The sequence below is a fragment of the Hesperophylax consimilis genome, chromosome 4 (genome assembly GCF_061612785.1).
Source record: "Hesperophylax consimilis isolate HC1 chromosome 4, BYU_Hcon_1.0, whole genome shotgun sequence".
Classification (NCBI taxonomy): Eukaryota; Metazoa; Arthropoda; class Insecta; order Trichoptera; family Limnephilidae; genus Hesperophylax; species Hesperophylax consimilis.
In genome coordinates this window covers 23668065-23695781 of record NC_142839.1, presented here as the reverse complement: position 1 = coordinate 23695781, position 27717 = coordinate 23668065, and the positions used below count along the sequence as shown (strand labels likewise).

General features: G+C 38.5%; 1 protein-coding gene across 1 annotated transcript in view; it reads right to left on the bottom strand.

The window, feature by feature from the left end:
* Hydr2 (abhydrolase domain-containing protein 2) overlaps positions 1 to 24086 on the bottom strand; it is a 96474-nt gene extending 72388 nt beyond the window's left edge. Inside the window, exon 1 of the mRNA XM_089651525.1 lies at positions 23635 to 24086. Within this exon, the coding sequence (XP_089507651.1) occupies positions 23635 to 23789 (155 nt within the window). The 5' untranslated portion in view covers positions 23790 to 24086. The remainder of the gene's footprint in view (positions 1 to 23634) is intronic.
* Between the last annotated feature and the right edge of the window lie 3631 nt (positions 24087 to 27717).

Below are 27717 nucleotides of genomic sequence, written 5' to 3'. Positions count from 1 at the left end.
CAATGTCTGTATAAATTTTGCCAGCGGAATTTCGACGATAGCATTGGGTACTTTTCGGTTTAGTATTTTTTTTTAATTTTAATGCACACAGGATCAAAATAAATTGTTATATGTATATGGGATTATTCAAAATGTTTGCTTTTTCAATGCATCCTTCCTCTGTACATTTGCGTTTATTTAAATAATTTATTGACATTCACAGGATAGTAGGATACCACAATTTCAAAAACGAGTGACAAAGTGTAGATAATTTAAAAACACCATAAATCAATGCTAGGGATTTAGATTTATTTAGAAAACTGACACTAGCAAGACTAGCAAAACACCGCGATTAAGACCAAAGTCTATAAACGGCCACAGTATAATAATTGCAACTACATAATGGTATTTGAGTACGTAATTGCCTGACATCGTCTGATTGCCGGTAATTTATTTATCGTAGGACTGTTACCGCAGGTATATGATTACTTCGGTGATGTTGCAAAATAAGACAACAGATATAAAAATCATAATACTTTAGAAACGGATGTGATATTATGAAGTTTCTCTAATTTGTTATTAGGTAGGTACCTATAGGATTGAGATGATTTTCAAACGGTAGATTAATAGCAGAGCAACTCTCTCTTAGGTTTTTAGCCAACGTGCGTGACGATCAATACATATATTTAGGTTCGCGAATCAATTGGGTAAAAAAACAATCGCATGATACGCTGTTATTTATTATGTGTTGTGGATTAATCGGATTGGCCATCGGCTTTTTGCTACGTGATGTGAAATGTAGCAACACTTTGATACGTAACATGTTAGATTGTATTGGACAAGGAGGAATTTCTAGTGAAATCTATGGATGGATGCTACGTCATGGGCGCATATAAGAACGATCAAAAGAGATTGGGGCACCAAAAATAGGTAAAAATAGGTTGTCTTTAAACTAATCATCAATAACTTTGAAACGTTTTCTATAAACCAGTCCAAAATTTTGTGAACGTAACCCAAAAATCGGGGCATTTTTCACACGGCCAATATTTATTTATTTCTGTATTAATTTTCGGCCAATCGACAGTTTACATTTAATCAGTTTGTAAGAAAGGAATATGAATTAAAAAATTTATACAAAACAATAGATTATATAAAACGAAATATTTAGAAAACAAAACATTTATCAATACATTTATAGCCATGGAGGTTGTAGATATAAATCAAATCATAATAGAGATATAAACAATAGAGACATAAACATTATTCACAAACCATCAGAGAAATATTCTTTTATGGACCTCTTGTATTTGGTAAGTTCGCAACTGAAAATATCAACCTTGGATAATACGTTATTTTAATTATTGCAGTCTGTTCAGGCAAGAATTCTGCTTAGAGTTCGTTTTGCATTGATCAACCCTGAACAGGACACAAGAGCGTGTTCAACGGTTAGGTACAATGGAATCTTGTTTAGCAACTCTGGGCATTGAAAATTATTGTTAACTACTTTATACAGGAATAATGTATCCTTATGATGCCTCCGTACACTCAGTGAATCAATTTTAAAGTATGAAGTATTTTCAAATATTGCTAATTGCTTAGTTGCGCCTGATTCATTTGCGGGGTAGCTACGCTCGTCCTATTTTCCCTATTATAAAATCAGAAAGTTTTCAGCATGGGTTTTGAAGCGTCAAGTGTGTACTTCAATCTGCAATTATTTTTAACAAAATAGTTTTGACTTAATATGGATGTAACATATGTTTTACGAAACATCATTTTTGTTAAAAAATATATATTGTAATGTTTACTTTAGCTAGAGTTTTAAAAAAGTTCCACCGAGTTCCACGACATTTTCTTACTAGTTCGAAAAAATTATATTATAAATTATATAAAAAAGGAAAATAAGATTAAGATAAAAGAACTACCAAAAGACATTGTAGATAGTGCATTATGTCATAATGACACAAGACTGGAAGAAATTACTTCAGCGGAGCGCAGAAAATGAAACAAATAATGAAGAGCTGATAACAGAACATTCCAGACAGTTTAGTGTTTAGTCTACAAAAATTACAGAGTGCATTCTACAGTCTACAGAAAGGTGACACATTTCACATTGCAGCGCGCTAGATACAATAAAAGCAGTAAGTAAAAGTTGTGACTAGAGATTTGTAATATACAAAAGTGCGATAGCTCGGTCACGATCACAATTCAAGGAAAACTTAGACTTTTTGCGTATTGAAATAGGTATTCTGTTGAGCAAACTTTGAATTATAGTGATTTTAGTTATTTTTGGGGTATTATGCAGTGTTGCACTACCTCCTTTTTTAACCAACGTTTCGCACAACATTACAATGTCCATTAAGAGGGAAGATGAAATGTGTGCTTATGAATGAAGATGTGATAATGCATCGCCAACTCCAATCCTCTAAGTATTGGTACGATCGATTCCACCTTGCACCTCTTGAGGAAAGCCGGGCTGCCCAACATATGGTTCCTTCTCTTCCTCAGATTCTGGTGACACACTTCACCACAATCTTTACCCCTGCACTGATGATGGACACTGTAATGCTGTCCAAAACGTTGGCTAAGGAAGGAGTTATCGCAACAGGGCATAACACACCAAAAATAAATCAGTATGATACCTTTGGCCATGCAATTCTCAAATCACATTTGACAAATTAATAGAATTATTACGTAACTGCGACAACACGTGCCTTTACACTGGACTGAGTCCAGTGGACCGAGTAAATCAGGCCGTTCATATTGCTATTTCATTCGTACACACATATTCTTGAATATCTATCCTTTTCGTAAGAGGTGCTACATTTTTGTACGATTATTTTTTTTTTTTTGTCCAGTATCTTTAATACGTCATTATTAGCGAACGGATATTATTTAGGAATTATTCGCGACCAATTAAATTCTACGTGATTATCGTGAGAGTATCTAAATATTAATAAAATCATTACAGCATTTATTATGCCTGTAGAGATAAAAAAAAATCATTTTTAGAGTACCCACATTTTCCCGGAACCGCATATTAAAAACACTTTTATCTTTGCCAAATAATTAACGAGTCCCATATCGAATGTTACATAACTAAAGTAATCAGCGTTTATTGCAAAGAGTTTCAAATTATAAACATCGTTGCTATCGGCGTTTAATTTATGTATCAGCAACTAAGCCAATTAGTTCAAACTTCATATAGGTTCATCAATTAAGAGGAAGCTACAAGCCAAAAATGTGTATATTCTTGGTATACCTTATATTGTAGGTAATAGGCATTACAATCGCTTGACAAACGGAGTCTAGAAACGTTCGATTTCAAGCACAAAACTGGTTTTTATTTATTTTGTAAATAATTTTATAAGAAAGCAAAAAAGTTAATCAAGTTAAACTGTCACAGATAATCTTAGCTATAATACTGTTTTTTTTTTAATGTTATTTCCTTTACGCATTCATATTGGAAAAAAAATATTTTTAATTGTTTACATTTATATTTTTTATTTAGTAATATTTTTTTATTTGTATTCTACTCAAGCGAAACGATAGGAAAACCTTAAATTTATATAATGCATATTTTTGGTATTCATAATGTATACCGATTCGTTATAAAAAATGATCAAAATAGTGATTTTTATCACGGGTGAAAAAAACAGGCTCCAAGTAACGTTTTCTGGAAAAATAGCACTTAAATCGTTTAATGCATTGTAAGAAACCACACGAACTAGCTCCTCGAGTTAATTTGTTCGGTTTTGCGAACAAACAGCTACTACCCGTACGTAGAGTCAATTTGTGCGCTTTTCGGAACAGCGCATATGATATCTTCGAATTCGTTGTGTCTCTCTTACTGTCATGATTAGAAATATGATGTAAACGGTGTTAAAAAGAAGAAAAAAACACCACGCTTTATATTCAAATCTAGAAGTTAACCAAAGAAAAATTAAAATGTAAACTTCTATGAAACCAAAGGTTCCAGCGGCAATTTAAAAAGATTAAAAAAAACATTGTGATTATTTAATTAATTATTTTTATATGAAACGACAAAAAGTGAGGTGGAAATAGGGTTGCCATCTCTAAAATTTGGCAACCAGGACAAGAGGCGTGAAAACCCCGGATTTTAGAGCCCATAACCCGGACATGTCAACAGGTTTTTTTAAACACAATCAGTGTAATAAAAACAGTTTAAAATATCATAAATCACCTTTTTATTTATTTTCAGACCTTAAAATTGAATTTTGTCATCTTTTATCATCATTTTAAATGTACCTAACAAAACAGAATCTTATTACAGTTTGTTACACATTGTTTTCATAATCAGTTAGAATTTTTCATTCTTAAAATAAAACAAAAATTATTAATATACTGTTATGAAAACTAAGCCTTATTAAAATATTAAACTTAACAAAATTCAATTAAATTTTTAAACAAAAATCATAAAAATACTGAGACCATTTTAGTATTCAGTCTTACAATTTTTGAGGTAACTCTTTTAACTGAATAATAATTATCTTCTTTAAATTTGTATCAGCAGCCATTTACACAACAAAATACCTCTTAACATAATATGAACTAAATTCAGTCTTCTTAAATCTTAAGCAACAAAACTGACCCTTTTTAAAGTTTAGACTTACTGGAATGTAAGTTACATTATTAATTTTTTAAAACATATAATATCCAAAACTATTCTCATTTATATCACCTTAAATTTTAATCAACAGCCATATTACCTTAACACGGGCATTAGTCTAGTATGGTTGTAAAAAAAAACATAACAATTGTAATTTCAAGAAATCTATGAAATAATAAAAAATTAAAATTAAAATTCTACATATCTTTTACGTAATAAAAACAATCATTACCTACTATAACTACAAAAATGAATAGAAATTATAGCACTTGTAAGTACATTATTTGATTATCCAGCTATTAAAGATTTTTCCTCAGCCTCTTGCCTTTTTACTTTTCAGTTTTTTTTTGTATTTATCACTCTTTCCGATAGCTTTTAGAATATCTCCCCTTTTTAAAAGGAATTTGTAAAAATCAATTCAGCTGTATTCTTGGAAATTGAATTTAATTTTAATTACTGGCGAGATTGTTTCTACGTTTAGTAAATTTCTTTCTTAGGTCCATTGTTGTGAAATCAATGAGAATATTCTCTCCACGTTGGCAAACCATTGGCAAACCCGGACTACAAATGAAACCCCGCCCGGACGCTCCCCGGACGCCCTCTAAACTAGGACAAATCCGGGGAAACCCGGACGGATGGCAACCCTAGGTGGAAAGAATGTTTATATTACATTTGTCTATATGTGATTTTTTTCGTCATCAGCAATTTTAGTTCAGTTCATGGATCCATCTGAAAGTTGTGAACACGGCCGTAAGACTCTTTGCGTCTATCTAACTTTGAAGTTTTAATCGAAAGTTGCTGTGTTATTTCATGCAACATGAATAAACACTCCACTTCGGCTTGGAAACGAAATTGTCTCGTTAGAGTAGTCGTATAATTTTACTGAACGATTAAATGTACCTATTAACTTTACCTAGGTTTGAGAAGTTAATATACTTAAACACAGTGAAACAATAATTTACGTTAATTATTATAACATCACATAATATGGAAACATTACTATCGTAATAATTACACATCGTAGTGTTTTTTTATAATTGTCAATTATTATTAATACAACGTAGCAATTAATAAGAATAATAAGAGAGTCTGACGGGTAAAATATATATATTTTACCTTCATGATAAAATTATTGCAGGTCCTGGATTCGTGTCCCAGATGTGACCGTTTCCTTTTCTGATCTTTCTGTTTCAGATTTTCGTTTAGAAATCACTAATATTGTCTTCAATATATATTACAATTTGAGGTTTTACTCAATAAAGTTATTCCGAAAAATAAATTTTTAATTTTCCTTCATTTGGCTTCGAACTCGTGAGTTCTTAGTCCGAGGCGAAGAATCTATAGATCCTTATAGGTTATATCCTGGCTTCGGAGGAGTGAGGGAGTTGGGGCTGTTTAGCGTGAAAAAAACAGAAACATAGTAAAACATTTTCTTTAAAGAAAGACAAACATTCCCAGGTTATACGAATAACCTGACAATATTTGAAAATCTCCCACTACCATCAGAGTAGGCGACAAATGTTGCTTGAGTCGTGATGGAGGACTTAGCCAGCCGGGGAATTGAACACACTACGTATGGGTGGGTCCTGACACTGACCATTTCGCAAACCATATTGAAAAGCTTATAAACAATAATAATACCGTCTAACTAATGACATTCTTACGCGCCGGTTCAGCTATGGTAAGTAAAACCGGCGTTTTTTATATTATATTATTTATACAGGGTTTATTAATAAATTAGTAAGTAAGGTGGATAATGATTCCGATATTTTCAGTTCTGAGAAACATCCCGAAACGCTTCTAGAGAGACCTTTCCATCAGATAGAGGTGGGTGTGTGGATTTTGCACATAACCGCCATGTGGAATAAGTTGGAAGGCGTCCAAGTCGACGCTGCGGAGGCAGTTAGTCGTAATCTGTAGGGGTGATCTATTACGGGCGTCGAGACTTCCACTTCCCACGGCCCGAGTCTCAATCCGTCCCTGACCTACAAGAGCAGGACTTAAACAAAAATAAGAAAAATTGTTTAAAAATCTAAATGTTTCGATTTCTTACTGCCTTTAAGTCCGAAGTCCCACTTGAATTCCAATAATCGTCCCTGGCTAGGTTTTGCAATCCCGCAAACCCCGCGGGATTTCAGCAATATTTCACCTTGAGGATTTGCGGGATTTTCTTGTGCGTGATTTGCGGGATTGCGAGATTAAAACATACTAAATACACAGGAAAAACGTGATGTTTATATAAACAAACGGTGATCAATTTTTGACAAAGAAATGGGAACTGAACTTAATATTAGAAAGAGAAGATAGATCAGCATCTCAAGAACTGGAATCGATTTCTATCAAAGAGATGTTCCTTTTTGAGAACGGAGATATCAGTACCAACTCGTGTGGAAGCAAAAGAAGCGTTTTCCGTTGTTGGGCTTCACGTACGAATGACAGGAATCTCCAGTCTATTTCTTTATACCATAACTAGCACCCAAGATGATTGATACGAAAAGTGCTCATAAAAGACCTATGTCACTTTTCAATATTATTTTAAAAATAATATACTAGCATCAAAGATAATTGATACCAGATAATAATTTTAAAAAATGGTTATGAAATGATGGGCACTATTTCAAGTTAATACGTCACTTTTCAATATTTTTTAAAAATAATATAGGTACTAGCATCAAAGATAATTGATACCAGATAATAATTTTAAAAAATGGTTATGAAATGATGGGCACTATTTCAAGTTAATACAATTTAATTTTCCTAGTATTATATTTTTCCATCTTGCATGGTGGGTTGACTAGTTTCCACTTTATTTCGTTTTTGTTTTGTGTTTTATTTTGTCTACTTTTTTCTTTTTGATTTTGTTTTTTGATTTTGCTTTGATTGTTTTTTTGATTTTGTTGTAATTATTTAGATGTTATTTGTAAAAAAAATAAACATGTAAAAGCCCAGCCGGGCGTGAAATTAGTAAAAAATAAATAAATACCTCATAATAATAATCCTGCAAATCCCGCGGGATTTTTAAAATATATCCCGAAATCCCGCGGGATTCGATAAGGTACGGGATTTGAAAACCCTATCCCTGACCTATAAACTTCTTAATCATATAAGTTTTAAAGGACTTTTACAAAACTATGTGTCGCTTGAAGACTGAAATGTCTCAATATTATGGTGTCAAGGGTATCTTGAGAAAAATAATATATAAATCTAGTATGTAAACTGTAAACTCTATCGGTAATAATATATGGGGAAATACAAAACTAAGACACTATATTTTTTGAAGGTTTTGGATGTGCTAAGAAAAATAATACGAAAATTTATAGATTTTCTAGGGAATAAGATTACTGAAGGCCGTTCGGAGATACACGGAGCCCTGTGAAGCTGGGATATTCAAATAGCGTTAGTTATAGGGTGGAGACACATTACGCTATACACATCATGGCTTAGCCTATTTCAGCATATCGCTCGCCATACACTACCAACAGGAATGTATGGCGAGCGATATGCTGAAATAGGCCAGGCCACGATAGTATAGCGTGGTTTGTCACAAGCATAATGGGGTTGACAAATTACGCAATACGCAACATGGCTTGGCCTATTTCCTATACCAATGGGAATGCATAGCGAGCGATATGCTGGAAAAGGCAAAGCCACGAGAATATAGCGCATTTATAGCGTGGTCTGTCACAGGCTTTATGCAGGGTGTACCGGACGTACCTCCACCGACTTAAATTAATTTTAATAAATCTGAATTTACGCAGAGGCAGTTCCTTTACAAACTCACCTCTGCGCATATTCGAATTTAGGCAACAAAATTCTCTCTATAAAAATCTGTAATCTTATCTGCACTAGTGTAAAACTATAAATCTTATCTGCTGATTAATAAATAAAACCACGGGGTCAAGCAGTCATCATTATAGACAAAAAACAAAGGCTTGACCCCCCAACACCCTCTTATAAATTAAATACCTATCATCTGTACAAAACATGGAAGATTTGCATGAAATTTTGAAATTGTGCAAACGCAGTTTCCTTTACAAAACTTGCCGTTTGCACAAAATTGAATATTGTGCAAATCTTCCCCTTTTAAATATATGTTTTCTCTCTTTAATATGTAAATTTGCACAAATTAAATATTGTGCAAAGCTGCCTTGTAAAAAATATTTTCTCTCTGTAATATGTGCAAACTCACAAAATATAATTGAATAAAAATGACACGGGCAAAGTGGTTTGAAGAACAGTCAGGACCTAGTCAAAATCGTCCCCTTCCAAGTTACGCAACAACGGCGCTCTCTCCTGTGACAAATTCCGGGAACCCAAAAATAATTCTCGGAATTTGTCGCTAACAAAGGGAGAGCTAGGCCCGTTGGTCCTTTAAAAGGCGGACAACTTGTGCAATTCGGCAGAGAGCCAGCAACGATCGGACCATCAACATCTCTCCTGGACTGCCCTGACTGCCTTCTTCAAGCCTCTCCTGCCCTGGACCTTCACTGCAACCTGGCCTTCTTCTTTCTCCCGGCTCCCTGGTGTTCATCAAGAAGAAACTGTCACAATAGTCGAAGCGTCCCTAGTCAGGGCGCAGGTTCCCCCCTACCTTCCTCCCCCCTGCCTTATACCTTTCTCCCACATTTTCCCCATTTCTCCCTTTTCCCTATATTTTCCCCATTTTCCCCCACATTTTCCCCATTTTTCCCTTTCGTAATTTTTCCCCATTTTTACCCCATTTTCCCCCATTTTTGCATTTTCCCCATATTTTTCCCCATTTTTTCCATTTTTTCAACATTCTCCCTACCTTTTCCCGACCTTCCCTTCCAAGGCGTCGAAGCGGCCAGCCGGCCACTCCCGCTATATCGTCTGTGCGGCCGGCGACTACAGTGCCGTCCCGTACATGGTCCTTCGAGCCGGATCGCCTCTTCACGCCTTCACTCCTTCACGCCTTCCAGTGACGTCCCAAGATGCCGTCCCTGCGGAGTGGCCGCGAGGCTTCAGCCTCCACCCCAGATTCACAACCCGACGTGGAGCTGGTGACAGGCCCTCACCCCGCCGGCCCTGCCGGCCCTCACCCTGCTGGTCCTCACCCTGCCGGCCCTGCCGGCCCTGACCCTGCCGGACCTGCAGCCCCACGCGCTGCCAGCCCTGCTGACACTCACTTTGCCGGCCCTGACAGCGCACCGTCCACCGATGCAGAGGAGGATTCAACCACAACAGAGGACACGGTCAGGCAGCTCCGGAAGGCGAACCGGACAATGAGCAGGCAGCTCGCTGTGCTGCTCGCAGCCCTCCCCACCGCGACGCAGTACCTGCCAGGGGCGGACCCCCCTGGCATCCACCTGGACACCTACCCTGGTGCGCACCCTGCCGCCTACCCTGGTGCGGCCCCTGGTGCGCATCCTGCCGCCTACCCTGGTGCGGCCCCTGGTGCGCACCCTGCCGCCTACCCTGGTGCGGCCCCTGGTGCGCACCCTGCCGCCTACCCTGGTGCGGCCCCTGGTGCGCACCCTGCCGCCTACCCTGGTGCGGCCCCTGGTGCGCACCCTGCCGCCTACCCTGGTGCGGCCCCTGGTGCGCATCCTGCCGCCTACCCTGGTGCGGCCCCTGGTGCGCACCCTGCCGCCTACCCTGGAGCGGCCCCTGGTGCGCATCCTGCCGCCTACCCTGGTGCGCACCCTGCCGCCTACCCCGGCGCGCCCCCTGGTACGCATCCCGCTGCCTACCCTGCTGAGCGCCCTGGCGGACCCCCTGCTGCGCCCGCTGCTGCACATCCTGGTGCCTGCCCTGGCGAGCACCCTGGCGCGCCCCCTGGTGCGCATCCCGCCGCCTACCCTACCGCCCACCCTGGCGGGCCCCCTGCTGCGCCCGCTGCTGCGCATCCTGGCGCCTGCCCGGGCGTGCACTCTGGCGGGCCCCCTGCTGCGCCCGCTGCTGCGCACCCTGGCGCGCCCCCTTGTGTGCATCCTGCCGACCCTGCCGTGCATCTTGGCGCGCCCCCTGGTGTGCATCCCGCCGCCTACCCTGCCGTGCACCCTGGCGGGCCCCCTGCTGCGCCCGCTGCTGCGCATCCTGGCCAGCACCCTGGGGAGCACCCTGGCGCACCCCCTGGTGCGCATCCCGCCGCCTACACTGCTGAGCGCCCTGGCGGGCCCCCTGCTGCGCCCGCTGCTGCGCATCCTGGCGCCTGCCCTGGGGGCGGGCCCCCTACTGCGCCCGCTGCAGCGCATCCTATTGCCGACCCTGCCGTGCACCCTGGCGGGCCCCCTGCTGCGCCTGCTGCTGCGCATCCTGGCGCCTGCCCTGGGGGCGGGCCCCCTGCTGCGCCCGCTGCAGCGCATCCTATTGCCGACCCTGCCGTGCACCCTGGCGGGCCCCCTGCTGCGCCCGCTGCTGCGCATCCCGCCGCCTACCCTGCCGTGCATCCTGGCGGGCACCCTGCTGCGCCCGCTGCTGCCTACCCTGGTGCGGTCCCTGGCGCCCCTCCTGCCGCCTACCCTGGTGCGCCCCCTGGTGCGCCTCCTACCACCTACCCTGGTGCGCCTCCTGCCGCCTACATTGGTGCGGCCCCGGGTGCGCATCCTGCCGCCTACCCTGGTGGCCCTTTTCACCCTGGCCCAATGCAGGATGCCCAAACCTAATGCAGCCTGGACCCTCTGGCCCCGTACCGCCCGCCCCTCTGATAGAACAGAGGCAAGCCGTACGAGCTGGACCTGTACCTCTGGTGGACCAGAGGTACGCATCACATGCGCAGCAAGAGCCAACAGGCCCTGCGCAACCAGCACCCTGGGCCATTCAGGGATGCCCAAACCTGATGCAGCCTGGACCCTCTGGCCCCGTACCGCCCGCCCCTCTGATAGAACAGAGGCAAGCCGTACGCGAAGTGCCAGCTGGACCTGTACCTCTGGTGGACCAGAGGTACGCATCACATACGCAGCAAGAGCCAGCAGGCCCTGCGCAACCAGCACCCTGGACCATTCAGGGATGCCCAGTACTGATGCAGCCTGGACCTCATGGCCCTGTGCTGCCCGTACCTCTGCCCCACCCGGGGTACCCAGCGCCGATGCAGAGATCACCTACCGGACTGCTGGAGCAGTGGGACATGACATGGAGACAGCCTGGACCATCTGGACCATCTGGACATGTGCCTGGCCCAATGCAGGATGCCCAAACCTAATGCAGCCTGGACCCTCTGGCCCCGTACCGCCCGCCCCTCTGATAGAACAGAGGCAAGCCGTACGAGCTGGACCTGTACCTCTGGTGGACCAGAGGTACGCATCACATGCGCAGCAAGAGCCAACAGGCCCTGCGCAACCAGCACCCTGGGCCATTCAGGGATGCCCAAACCTGATGCAGCCTGGACCCTCTGGCCCCGTACCGCCCGCCCCTCTGATAGAACAGAGGCAAGCCGTACGCGAAGTGCCAGCTGGACCTGTACCTCTGGTGGACCAGAGGTACGCATCACATACGCAGCAAGAGCCAGCAGGCCCTGCGCAACCAGCACCCTGGACCATTCAGGGATGCCCAGTACTGATGCAGCCTGGACCTCATGGCCCTGTGCTGCCCGTACCTCTGCCCCACCCGGGGTACCCAGCGCCGATGCAGAGATCACCTACCGGACTGCTGGAGCAGTGGGACATGACATGGAGACAGCCTGGACCATCTGGACCATCTGGACATGTGCCGCCCGTACCACTGCGCGAAAAGGAGTATGGCGTGCCGGCACGGCCAGATGGCCAGCCCACAGCCAGTACCAGCTCCATGCCGATATTCCCGCCCCAACCTACGGTGGATGATACGGCCCAACATACCAGAGCCTGGGTTCAGCATGATGGCAGTCCCATGCCGCAGCCAACCTCCGCCCTGACAGAAGCCATCAGAGCTTCAATGGCCAAGGACCTGCCTCCCTTCTCTGGAGATCCACGGGAGCACGCCGAACGCTGGAGGGACTGGATGAGCACCCGGCACCCGGGACTTGGAGCTGCCCGACCTGTCTCTCCAAGGAAGATGGTTCAACGGCCCCGCCTTCCTCACCACACCAGAGAGCTACTGGCCAAAGGAGCGCACCCTCACAAAGCCATGACTACCAAGGGCATCGAGTGGCGCTTCTTCACCCCCCCTCAGCCCCACATGGGGGGAGCCTGGGAAAGGTTGGTGCGCTCGGTGAAACGAGCCCTAAGCGCCACCTTAAACCAGCGCCCGCACCGGCACCATCACCAGCGCCCGCACCGGCACCAGCGCCGCCCTCGACAGCACCCGGACCACGGATGCCGCATGGGAGCCATAACCCCCAGCGGCCCAGGGGAACCGGACGTCGAGGACGCCGCCGACCTACACGTCCGGACCGCTAGGCGCAGCCGTGACTGCACCGGGGGGAGAATTGTACCGGACGTACCTCCACCGACTTAAATTAATTTTAATAAATCTGAATTTACGCAGAGGCAGTTCCTTTACAAACTCACCTCTGCGCATATTCGAATTTAGGCAACAAAATTCTCTCTATAAAAATCTGTAATCTTATCTGCACTAGTGTAAAACTATAAATCTTATCTGCTGATTAATAAATAAAACCACGGGGTCAAGCAGTCATCATTATAGACAAAAAACAAAGGCTTGACCCCCCAACACCCTCTTATAAATTAAATACCTATCATCTGTACAAAACATGGAAGATTTGCATGAAATTTTGAAATTGTGCAAACGCAGTTTCCTTTACAAAACTTGCCGTTTGCACAAAATTGAATATTGTGCAAATCTTCCCCTTTTAAATATATGTTTTCTCTCTTTAATATGTAAATTTGCACAAATTAAATATTGTGCAAAGCTGCCTTGTAAAAAATATTTTCTCTCTGTAATATGTGCAAACTCACAAAATATAATTGAATAAAAATGACACGGGCAAAGTGGTTTGAAGAACAGTCAGGACCTAGTCAAAATCGTCCCCTTCCAAGTTACGCAACAACGGCGCTCTCTCCTGTGACAAATTCCGGGAACCCAAAAATAATTCTCGGAATTTGTCGCTAACAAAGGGAGAGCTAGGCCCGTTGGTCCTTTAAAAGGCGGACAACTTGTGCAATTCGGCAGAGAGCCAGCAACGATCGGACCATCAACATCTCTCCTGGACTGCCCTGACTGCCTTCTTCAAGCCTCTCCTGCCCTGGACCTTCACTGCAACCTGGCCTTCTTCTTTCTCCCGGCTCCCTGGTGTTCATCAAGAAGAAACTGTCACAATAGTCGAAGCGTCCCTAGTCAGGGCGCAGGTTCCCCCCTACCTTCCTCCCCCCTGCCTTATACCTTTCTCCCACATTTTCCCCATTTCTCCCTTTTCCCTATATTTTTCCCCATTTTTCCCCACATTTTCCCCATTTTTCCCTTTCGTAATTTTTCCCCATTTTTACCCCATTTTTCCCCATTTTTGCATTTTCCCCATATTTTTCCCCATTTTTTCAATTTTTTCAACATTCTCCCTACCTTTTCCCGACCTTCCCTTCCAAGGCGTCGAAGCGGCCAGCCGGCCACTCCCGCTATATCGTCTGTGCGGCCGGCGACTACAGTGCCGTCCCGTACACAGGGTTAAACTACGGTTAAACTATAAAATTGACTAGGGCACGGAGAAAACTTACGGATATGAAATATGTTGTTAATTTATTTAAAATCTGGTCAAATTATTCGTTTTCCTGTTAAAAATGGGACTATAGGCCTATAACAAATGATTTGAAAAATTTCATAACCAGTAAAGCACGAATATGTTATGAAGAAGTCGGAACACGTGTTCTTAAAAATGATAATATTGTTGCATCTCTTCCATTATATTTATTCCGACAACAAATACAATGGACGACTCATAATCTGAATGACTCATATTTTATTAGGAAATAGTCATGCAGTCACATTTTTAACAGTATCTTGATTAAAAAAAAACTAATTAAAAAAAATGTTGGGAAAAACTGATAAAAATAGTAAAAGGTTGGAAAAAGATTTCTTCAGAGAGATCCATACAAATTTATCGAGTTTAATATCAAAAAGGACCATATCCTTAACGTTAGTTTTTAAAATATATTTAACTACAATATTTATTTAAAAAAATCATAAATATTGGAAAAAACAAAACTGCTTTTCTTCCGTTCACTAAAGGAGTATAAAATGTATAGCAAATAATAATACTGACAATCATGTTTGTTGCATAGATGTACTTCTATGATGCTACAAACAAATAATGTGTTTCGCATCATACATGGGCGAGAAAATAAAGTTTTGGTTTTGTGTTTAAATCAAAAACGCGGATTTACCTCGTTGTAGTAATAATAAGTATTACTGCACGATATCATACATCATACCTGGAAACTTGTGCTAACTCAACATCGACTAAATCATTCGCTTTCTAGAAGCATGTATCTACATAAGTTGGAACCAGTAATTACTATGCTCACATATATACTATGCTAGGTACTTTATTATGCTCACGCGTATTTCTAAGAAAATTAAACTAATTGAGGACGGAAATAAAGAAAGCAGTTACACATCCACTGCTCGTACATTATAAAGGTAATTCAAATATTTATATTATCATAATGATTTCCGGATGGACCGATAAAGGAGTGTCAGGAAATATAGATATATTCTGATGCACAAGCGGATGGATGAATAAGTTGGGGACGCCCCAGAAACATAGAACGATCACATTATTCTGATATTTCATTATGGTTATGTCAAGAGTCGGTATGACACGATGTATGCATGGAAATGACGCAAGGAGTGTGTGATCACGATCAAGTCAAAGAGTTGTAGGCAGTCGATCCTCTCTACCCACAATGGTGATTTTAATGTCATTGAAAATATTATTATAAAATATTTTTAAAATTTCCGATTTTTGTCCGGGTTAAATCTTCCCCATAGGAAAAACTAAACCCTTCCACCCACTTTTCCACAAATGATCATCTAGTCAATCAACATTATGCAAGTGCATTATATAAGCAAAATAAATACAAAACAATACAAGAACAACACGTCAACTAACCAGAGATCAAATGGGAAAATAATTCACCGACTCCAGATATTTTCATATCAGAGGGTTAGGCTCGGTAGAACTTCTAACAGGGCCTATAAATCCTACTGACCCCTCAGCATAAATATTAAAAAAATCTTTCGTTATCCTACATGTATTCAAAATGACCGACTTTTGCATCTTTATATATAAATTTTTGATAGATCTAATACGCCTAAATTTTTAATGAGAGAGCTATGTATAATGCCAGTAGCCGAAATAACGAACGGTAATTTTTTTATAGTCTGAGAATGCCAAATTCTTTATTATTTCATTTCCTAAATCTCTGTATTTTCTTATTTTTTCATTAACAGATTTTTTAATATTACAGGAATTTGGAATAGCGACATAATTTTTATAATATATCAATCGCTATTATCATCTCTCTTAATCTTGTGCATTTTGAGAAAGCAATCTTATCAGTTATGGTTAGTATTAAGAAGTAATAATAATAAACAATGATAATTGTGATTATTGCAGATAATACAACATCCGCTTTATATACCGATTGCATATCTTCAAAAGCGCCTGCTATGTAATAATAATCATAATCTTTTTAAAGCGTAGCTTGATAAGGTACTTTATTCAAAACTAGTTGACCCGCAAGGGTTCGCTATTTCTAATGTCTTCTCAGGCGTCACCAACTTCTTCCACCATTAACTACTGTATACCACAATGCTACTATTAAAAAACTACATCACATCGACTTTCATTCGTCTCCATATTTCGTAATATTTAATTATTTTTTTTGAAATTTTTTTTTTGCCTAAACATAATAATTAGGTTTTACATTGGGTTATTTTGTAACTTACGATTTATACTGCTCTTTATTGCGATTATATTTAATTAACTTAATTTTGATACGTTTTTAAACTTCCTAGGGCAGGGGTCTCCAAACTTTTCAGCCGGAGGGCCACATTGACTACTCCAGTGAGTTCGGAGGGCCAAAACCGTTTTAATTTCTAGACACCCATATTTTCTGTCCTAGGGAGGGGGGGGGGGTAGATAATAGAATTTTCAAGGATGATAATATAGCTTTAGATAACGTAGCTTTGAAGATATTTTTTGATACTCGTTTCTCAGACCTTGATATCATTGCGAATCAAATAAAGATTTTTCAAAAAAATCCTCTTGATATATTCGCGCGATACTTGTGGACGCAATGTATTGGTGCCAAGTACCTCGCCAACGAGCATATTTATTTATTCGCACGAAAAAATTCGCGGAGTTTTCGCCCCTTCTGAGCAAGGTCTTAGCCATTAGCTGTCACGGGTCCTTGATGACACTGGTCATTAGATGTCGCGGGCCGAATGGAATACACTGGCGGGCCGTAGTTTGGAGACCCCTGTCCTAGGGCATCGCCGAACACTTCTTTCATTTTTTCGGATATTCTCAATGTCTCCATTTCGTTTATTTGAAAAAAAACATCAAAAATTAATAATTTCTAAAAGAAATACAATTTTACGCTAAAAATACTTTCCTTCAAAATAGCATCTATAAAGATTTCTTGCCAATTTCTTTTATAAAAAAATCATTATTATTTCGGTGCAGAGATATTGCGTTAAGTATTCCTCGATTGTCCCCGACTTCTTCTAACATTCACACCACTTTCTAAACACTCCTGGCACTAATAACAACATACTTTGGTCGCCTACTTTTCGAGTTTTGAGAGCGCAATCATACGCAGGGTGAATTGTTATGTATTAAGAAGATATGCATTGATCGAAATAAAACAATAATGAAATAATATTATTAAAAAATTGAGGGGTTAGGGTTATTTTAGTGGTACTCAACGGCGTGAAAAAAAAAGTATTTAAAATAATAAAAAAATTGACAATACTTTAATTTATTTTATAAATCAATGATACAAAATTTTATATTATTTTTTAACATTATTCTTAAATATATGTTTATTGTAGAACAAGTTATCGCCATATTTGTTGGACTATGTTTACAAAGTCGTTGACCACTGTAATTCAAAAACCACTGAATTTGAAATGAAATTTATACAGTTTATTGAAAGCATAAAAAACTAATGCCTGATCGAAGGATTTAAGAAAAAATAAAAACTTTTTTTAAAAGCGCTTTTTGCCTTGAAAATCCTCGAGTAAATTATCAGTGGCCGCCATTTTGTTTATTTAAAAAAAACAACAAGATTCGATCAGGCACTAGATTAACTATTAAAGTAGCGATTTTTTTTTTAATTTGCCTGATTTTAAATGAACCAGCAAAAATGTTATTTTGGTCACCACCGCAAAGCCAAATTTTGGGACGTGGTTCAACAAATATGGCGATAACTTGGTCTACAACGAACATATATATTTTTTTGTCAAATAGAGTAAAACATAATATAATAACTTTGTATCATCGATTTATAAAATAAATTAAACTAGTGTAAAAAAAATACTATTTCTACATCGTGACAGGTTGGGGAGGTTTTCAACACTGAAATGATTATAGTTCCATGTAGCTTAACATATACATGTATTATTTTTTTTTTTTTGATAAATTAATGTTTTTAAGACAAGATTTTATTTATGCATAGCACAAAGGATAACAATTCTTTTTATAAGCAATAATTGTTCGCCTGAAACACTCATCCACATTGAAAAAATCTCCTGATAAAATGAAATAAAATGACCGGAAATCGAATGGACACGGGTTCGAGTCCCGTTGGCGTCATGTATTTTTTATCAGGAGATTTTTTCAATGTGGATGAGTGTTTCAGGCGAACAATTATTGCTTATAAAAATAATTGATATACATGTATAATAGAAACTATGGACCATGAACTAATATTAGTATGATACCGCTCGCAAACACCGTTGAACCATATTACATTACTGTAAAACGCATTAAGCCCAGCGACGACACGCCTTTGTTTTTACCTACACGCCAAATGCATAACTTTCATTGGCACCGCCGGCGACGCTTTGATAGGCCGTGCAGTTTAGTTGTAGCTCGGCGGCAGTCGGCACGCTGCCTCTCCCTTTGTTGCTATTATCTATGATAGGTAATCTCCATATATTATTTTCTCAAAACTTAACATTAATAGGAGGGGGGAGCAGGACTTCTCAGAGAAGACAACAAACATGTGTAATGTGAGCTGTAAGCATCGTTTAGAACTCCCTCCCATTTCTTCGTTTGTTATTTTATCGTGAATTGCGGAAAGATTGGAAAATCTAAATTCGTATCACCTATACATGTAATAATGTTTTCACTTTGAAATTTCTCACTCAGAAACTTTCCTTCAATCACTCACTTCTTGATTGCATCCATTCAATGTAATATAAAGGGGTAATGAAGGTCGAAATTCATCACCTGTAGAGCTGTAGACCTGTCAGTGTCAGTGGCCCCATGGTGCGGTACTGCTGCTAATAGTTGCGTTGTAACCTTTCTTTCTGTTACATACATCGTTTACGAAAAAGAAGGAGAGATTACAACGGGTCTATGCGACTTTCCTATATGAATGACCAAACCAAGAGTTTCGTCTTAAAATATTACTGCAACAAAATTAACCTTTTGACTAACAGCCTGTCTGGCCTTGGAGATAAAGCACACACCCCTTACTCATTGTTTGTGAACAAGGAGGCATTATTTAGTTGACCTACATAAGAAGCTAGTGACCAATAATATAATACTCTCCGGAAAATCGGCCAGACCGAATGCCTACAACCTTTCAGGTCAAACCGTTTCATTCAAGACACGTTTTATTAGTATTTTATCAATTTCAAAGAAACAAATTAATAATGCGGTCAATGATATTTTCAGAAAAGAGATTGGTAAAAAAGCTTTCTGTATTTATAGATGCTATTTTGGAGGAAAGTTTTTTTTGCGTAAAATTGTATTTTATTTAGATTGTCCATAATTAATTAGAATTGTCCATAAAATTTCGGATGTTTGAAAATATCCGTAAAGATGAAAGAAGTGTTCAACGATGCCCTAGGAAGTAGAAAAACGTATGAAAATTAAGTTCATCAAATATAATCAAAGGCAAGAGCAGTATAAATCGTAAGATACAAAATAACCAATAATTATTATGTTGTGTACAATTTTTTTATGAATAAAAATGAATAAAAATAATGTAAATGATAAATTGAGCCGGGTCCCGTCAAGAGTCGGTGCAACAGAAGAGAAGACGATGTATGAATGAAGATTGTGATAAAAGTTCACAGCAGTTAAGAGCCAGTCCCTGCGGACAATCACCACACAAACCAAAAAAGTATATATTTTTTAAATACATCGATTAATAAAAATAGATGTATTATAGTAAAAAAACTTTGTTCAATTAAAAAAATCCGTTGGGTAGTTAAGTACAGCCGTATTTAATGTTATGCCGGAACAGCTTAGCCCGTAGCGGTTCACGTGATACCTACTCCGTCTCGTTCCAGCATCACGGTAAAATACGTAATTATTATTTTTTTGTTTTTAATGAAAAAAATATATCGTCCAACTTCAAAATGACATCTTCATTTGTTGCTTTATTTTTTACACCAATATTCTTGAGTCGTTCCCTTATTACAGGGGATCATAACCCCCGATCATCAAATACAACCTAACAGTAACCCAAACCACCGAGCCAACCAAACTTTACAAAATAATTCCGTGTCATAGGTAAGTACCGATAATTAGGTACGTAGGCAGATTTAAGTTCGAAGTTGGAGCATGCTCCATCACTAGACGACAAAGGCCGGAACAAACTTCGAGCTAGTAGGTAGTTTGGTTCCACGGGAATAATGAAGAGGTTTGAGTAGATACTCGTTCTGAAGTACCTACGTAGGACCTATGAATAACAATATTTCAGGTAAGGAAATCTCTAACACTGTATGAATTATTCATGTGAAATCCGCATAGAGTAACCGCAGAATATTATACATTTATATATTTGACTGAAAAGTTTCAGAAAATATTATGAAATAATCTTCTATTATGCCTTGAAAGAGAAGTTAAATTATTACACCATTACTTTTTTTTTAAATTACTTTAGAATAAAATTTGTAGGTTACCTAGAGTGGTGAAATAGTATTGCATTTAAAAGGACATGATGAATGTTATATGTGTTAAGGAGCTTCGAAATAACCATTAATAAACTATTAAAAAATACGAGACGCAATATGAATAACAAAAAAATCACAGTATATACAAGTATTATGAAAAAAATGACTTGGTCAATTCCCGGTCACTATTAAACCTTCAGGTCTCTGACATATTGAGCGTTATATTTATTTAAGAAGATGTCAGAAAGTCGGAGAATGTGTGTGTATTTCCGCTTCTCAATGAAATCCAAATAAATGTGATATTTCTGAACTTAACCGAAAACTAAAAAGTAAAATAAACTAAAACTGTTTTGAAAGGTGATGAAAATTACTTTCAAATTTTATTATAACATATAAACATATTCAAATTTTGAATGCAAACGTTAAAAAGTTGTAAAAGTGGCTTCCGTTTTTACGTCTAAACACAAAACTGAAATTGCGAAATAACAAAAAACACGTAGGTATCTTAATAATCTGTATTTTAAACATTATCATTTCATATAAAAATAATTAGAAAAAAAATCACAAAATGTCATAAGTCATAATTTTTTTATCAAATTGCGTCGGAATCTTTGGTTTGATAGAGGGGTACATTTTAATTATTCTGTGGTTTGGTGTTTTTGTTTTATTTTTATGCCGTTTAGTTCATATTTATAACTATGATGGTAAAGGAGAAACGATTTCTATGACTAAGGACGGGTTGTTCGGAAAATTTGAACAATTCATCAAATTTCAACGCTCATTTTCCAGTTATGCGAAAGATTTTTTCAAGTTCTGTTTTTATTTCAGTTTTGTCAAGCAAATAGCCTAGAATGATATATTAACAGAACTTGAATAGGACTTTCACAGAACCCGGAAATGAACGTTGAAATTTGATGAATTGTTCAAATTCTCCGAAACAACCCGTCCTAAGAGTTAAAGCTGTGATTTTATGTTCATCCATAAGCGGTTCTAAAGCGGTTGGCTCGCAGCGACACAAACTTTGGGAAACCCTGTGCCAGGCAATAATTCTATTTTAAGAAAAGCCACATTGTAGCATTATTGTATCATGTAATACCGCGAATGTCCCAAAATATACTTTTTAGATACATTATGAAGGCCAAGCAAGATCTCATATATAATAACTAACATAATATTATGAACATTCATTTTACTAACCAGGTATATAATCAAAGCCAGGGAAATAGAGTGCTGAGGTAAATGAATATTTACTTAACATTTTATCGTGAGTGAGAAGTAAGCAAGCAAATATTTATTTTATTAATAAAAGCCAGACACAAAAATCTATGGAATTATGAATGTATTCATAAATGAATTGTAAATAAATTATGCGTAGTTTAAATAATGATTAATATTCAGAGAGTTTCCATGTAAGGAGGTAAGTAAAAAAATCTATAATATAAATATACCTAAACTTGTCTGAAAATCATAATTTACAAAGATGTTGAATTTTATATTTAACTAACGAGTTATATTTCCGCGTGGGTATAATATAAGTGGGTATAGTTTAAGGCTTGTTCCAAGGATAAGATGGATAGAAATAAATTGTTAAATATATGCTTTTAGATAGTGGGTAGGTATCTATTTGCCCTTTACAATTTAATACATAAGAAAATATTCGATTATATTATACACGGAGAAAACTTACTGATATAAAATATTGATAATTTATTAAGAATCTCTTCAAATTATTCGTAATCCGAATAAAAACGGGATTGCAAGGCTTCAACGAATGAATTGATAGGTTTCCTAAGAAACTTTCAGTAAAACACGAATGGTGTTATCGCGACGTAGGAACTTGTGTTTCGATATATGATGAAGTACTAAAAGTTTATTAGGAAACGGCCTGCAATCCCGTTTTTAATATGATTTGAATAAATCAGCAATAGTCAGACTGTACAGTGTACAGTGCTTTTATCGAACAATATAATATAATATCGATGGGTGATGATGTGTATGTACCAATGTAAATATAAAAAAACAACCTCACTTTAATAAATTATCTGTCAAGTAAGCATACTGTGAAGTCCCAATGTCGCTCCAGCCTAGTGTACAGTGTACAAGTGATGCAGAATGAATCATTATAATAATGAACTATTATCAAGGTGTGAATATGACAACATAATACTCTGACGTTAAATTTGGAAGGTTCTGCACACAAATTAACATCCATCCGGGGATATAGTTCTAATAGGAATATTGTGTAGCATAACAAGTCCATGAATATAAATACGTAATTATAAAACCAAGAATTTGTCGTCAAATCATATCATTCCCCGTGCCGCTGGCGGCTCGGGGAACTCAGGTTACCTCCCACTTTCTCTATAACGTTGTAACTGAAAAAAGGTCTTACGACAGAGCTTTCAGTGGCAGAGCAGTATAGTTTTTTTTGAAAATTAATATTACAGAATTTTTCATTTATAAAAAGGTATATTTTTCTTGATAAAATACGAATGTATTGTATCGTCCGGAGTGTATGCATAATCTCAAAATCTAACTGCTACCTTTGATAGAAAAAAACATTACACTACGTTTAGGTAAAAAAAATATTATTTTATTAGACAAATTCTAATCTGTCATTGATTCATGGATTGGTGAATCGATTGAATATCGGTAGAAAAAACTAATTCAAGTTTGCATTCTGAATCATCTGAGCTGCGTTGTTACGCAAACGCTGCCAATCAGATCCAAGAACAATATTCTTCCGAGAAATTCGTTTAAAAGTGTATGATATCATCTCAAATAACCGTTCGATGACTAAGAACAGATTGTAACAGCACTATTCACACAACTTTATAATAGAGAAAATAATAATAAAAAATGCTTTAGGTTAACAAAAATATTGTTGTTTACATTGATTGATAACTTTCACACAAACACAACATCAAATTTTATACATTGTTGAATTTAAGGAATGGAGGATTAATTAATAGAATTAAAAAGGAATTATAAATGCAACTTACGGTTCACCGAGCATTGGAGCGATGTTGAGAAGAGTTTCCAAAAAACCTCCATCTTTGCACCATAATATCGGTTTTTGAGGCTGTGTGTTGACATTCAAGATTCGAAAGAGGATGCACAAGATCACGGCAACAACGGCTAACAAAACTGTAGACATTTTAGGAGATTATCACTGACGGATGTTTATGTTTCAATTCAAAATATCACTTTTCAGAAGGCGCGAGGAGGCCCGCGTCAAAAAAACATAAATATGAGAAGATAACAAAACACCCAAAAAACAGCGCCGGGAATCGTGTCAGACCTTAGTTTGATATTTCATATCCACTTCCCGACAATATTAGGTTCACGTCGTTTATATGTTTGTTTATTACCAGCAAAAACACTCAACAAAATTGACGTTCCCACCCACCTTCTTCGACCGATACGTCATGATCACTCGATTTTCAAATTTCGAACGTCGACTCCTACCTAGTACATGCTGTACCTACCCAGCTCCTAACTCTTAGCAGCTGTCAAAACGCTACAAAAAATAGTTCTATATTTCAACACCAGGTTGTGTGACGCGCTTAGGAAGCAAGGATGGCCATCTGTTGTTTATAATTTGTAACTTAATCTTTTATCAAATGGTTTGAGTAATGGACATCACAAAGTTAGCTTATAAATGTTATCAATAGATGGCAATATTTCGAGAGTCAAAATAAATAATACTGCGAACCACTTGGGGTGAACTATGGCAGGGTGTTCGTTATCCAATAAATGGTTTCTCGGGGCGGCGGTACCGCGGGTGAGGTTTTTCTAGGTTTTGGCGGGGAATGGATTTGCCCACCTACTGTGTAGCGGGTCGGATCGGGAGAGACTGGACAATGAGAGGCCTAGTGACCTCTCCAACCGGAGTCTCTCGACCGATCGCCTTGCACCGCAGTGAGTGGGATGGATTCATACGTCCGTCTCTCCTGGACACATTGAACCCCAGATTCCTACCCACCCCTCATACCTTTTTTTCTTTCCCAGAACTTTTACTCCTTTCTTTCCCTAAAAAGACCTACCTCACAGTATCGACATGCCTCTTGTGAGGAGCTAATGAAGTAAAATATAATAATAATAATAACAAAGATTCCTGTAATATTCAAAAATCTGTTAATGAAAAAATAAGAAAATACACAGATTTAGGAAATGAAATAAAAAGAATTTGGCATTCTCAGACTATAAAAATATTACCATTCGTTATTTCGGCTACTGGCATTATACCTAGCTCTCTAATTAAAAATTTAGGCGTATTAGATCTATCAAAAAAAATATATATAAAGATGCAAAAGTCGGTCATTTTGAATACATGTAGGATAACAAAAGTTTTTTTAAATATTTATGTTGAGGGATCAGTAGGATTTATAGGCCCTGTTAGAAGTTCTACCGAGCCGAACCCTCTGATATGAAAATATCTGGAGTCGGTGAATTATTTTCCCATTTGATCTCTGGTGAGTTTACGTGATGTTCTTGTATTGTTTTGTATTTATTTTGCTTATATAATGCACTTACATAATGTTGATTGACTAGATCAAGGCTGCCCAACCTTTTTAACAGTTGGGCGAAATTGACTATTTAAAAATCACTGGCGGGCCACTGAATACTGGCGGTTCCTATTTCCATGGGGGGGGGGGGGGGTTGTTAGAGAATTTCTATAAACATAATTCCCCACAAAAAAAATTAGTGCTCCCCACAAAAAATATTTGAAATCCATGGGGGGGGGGGTTGTTACGGAACTTCGCTGAGAAAAATTCCGCACACCCAAAAAGATCATTGTTTAAAAAGTAAGTTCAAGAAGTTAGATTTTTCGTTTTTTTTTCGTTCTGAGTAGCCTAAATAGCGATAAATCGCTTTCGTTGGCAACACTGGTGACCGCGCGCAAGCTGCATTGTTTGTTTTACGCGACACTTTTTCAAATTGGCGGGTTTTTTGAAAATGGTTCACGCGGGCCACTTATACTTCGTTCACGGGCCACAATGTGGCCCGCGGGACTGGGGTTGGGCATCCTTGGACTAGATGATCATTTGTGGAAAAGTGAGTGGAAGGGTTAAGTTTTTCCTTTGGCGAAGATTTAACCCGGACAACAAAATCGGAAGTCAAAAAATGTGTGTATTATTTATTTATTTGTTAATCATTATGTTTATGTAGAAATATTCTCTGAATATTTAAAATTAATGAAACATAAATATATCTGCGTTTCTATTTGATTGAATAGGCTAATAATAATAATCTTAATCGTAGTTCGCCTAGCCTGGAAAATAAATTCCACCAGAAAATAAATTTTAATTAATTAATTCCCTTCTTCAATATTCGAAAATAATTCGCTTTATAAACACATTTACTTTTGTAAGATTTAATTAATTTCCTATTAAAAGTTAAAAAATAAATTAATATTCCTCTGATAAACTCACAATGAAAAAGATGTATGCTGTGCAAAGTGAAATGTGTGATCTATATTTTATATTATCACACGACATCGCACCGAATTACAATCACTTACAGCGAAATCGTCACATACATTATTATTTATTTACGGCTGGTTCACGCAAAACCAGGTTGAAAACCTTATTTAGAAACTAAGTGTCCAAGTTTCACCCTTTCAATACCAAAGTTCCTCCTGAGGAACTTGAACGAAATCGTCACATATTATTATTTGTGTGTGACGGCGGGTTCACGCCCAAAACAGATAATTAATTACCATGTCGAAAACTTTATTGAGAAACTGAGAGCCCAATTTTAACCATTTCAATACCAAAGTTCCTCCTGAGGAACTTGAACGAAAACGACACATTTTATTATTTGCATGGGACGACGGGTTCACGCCCAAAACAGGTAATTAATTGCCATGTCGAAAACTTTATTGAGAAACTGAGCGCCCAAATTTAACCCTTTCAATACCAAAGTTCCTCCTGAGGAACATGAACGAAATCGTCACATATTATTATATGTGTGTGACGGCGGGTTCACACCCAAAACAGGTAATTACCACGTCGAAAACCTTATTGAGAAACTGAGTGCCCAAGTTTCACCCTTTCAATACCAAAGTTCCTCCTGAGGAACATGAACGAAATCGTCATATATTATTGTTTGTGTGTGACGGCGGGTTCGCGCCCAAAAGATGTAATTACCATGTCGAAAACTTCATTGAGAAACTGAGAACCCAATTTTAACCCTTTTAATACCAAAGTTCCTCCTGAGGAACTTGAAAGAAATCGTCACATATTAATATTTGTGTGTGACGGCGGTTTCACGCCCAAAACAAATTAATTACCACGTTGAAAACCTTCTGAGAAACTGAATGCTCAAGATTAACCCTTTCAATACCAAAGTTCCTCCTGAGGAACATGAACGAAATCGTCACATATTATTACGTGTATGTGACGGCAGGTTCACGCCCAAGTTAGATAAGTTTTGTATAATATTTATACAAAACTTAGATATGTAACCAGTGCAATAGTAACTCAACGCAATTATAACTTGTTAGTATAATACACCATGTTCAGAAAATAGCAGGTAAAAGAACATGCTGAAAACCTTATTGAGAAACTGAGTGCACAAGTTTAACCCTTTCAATTTCGTTCAAGTTCCTCCTGAGGAACGTGTTATATATATTAAACAATTGTCTGAGCGATAGGTTTTTTTTCCTTACTAGTAAAAAATAACCTAAAAATAATAAAAATCAAATTAAGCAAAAGTGAGAAAAAAAAATCATACTCCAAAAATTTTCAAATAATTGTTTATCAAGCTTAAAATATGGTCTGCATGTGGAAATAAAATTGCGGTGCTGAAAGGGTTAAAAACTACTTATTTATGAATTAACTGATTAAGGACGGGTTGTTTCACAGAATTTGAATAATACATCATTAAGTGTGATTAACACATTCATTCATAATCTCCACACAAATACAGCCAATGGCCGAGAAAAATTGAGCTGCATCACAATGAAGTATATTAAACGAAAAACATCCTTGCCTCTGAAACATTATGTTATAATCCCAGCCCGAGGGTCGTAGCAATATTTTTAACTCATGCTTTGAAAATTGTGCTGAAATGAGAATTTC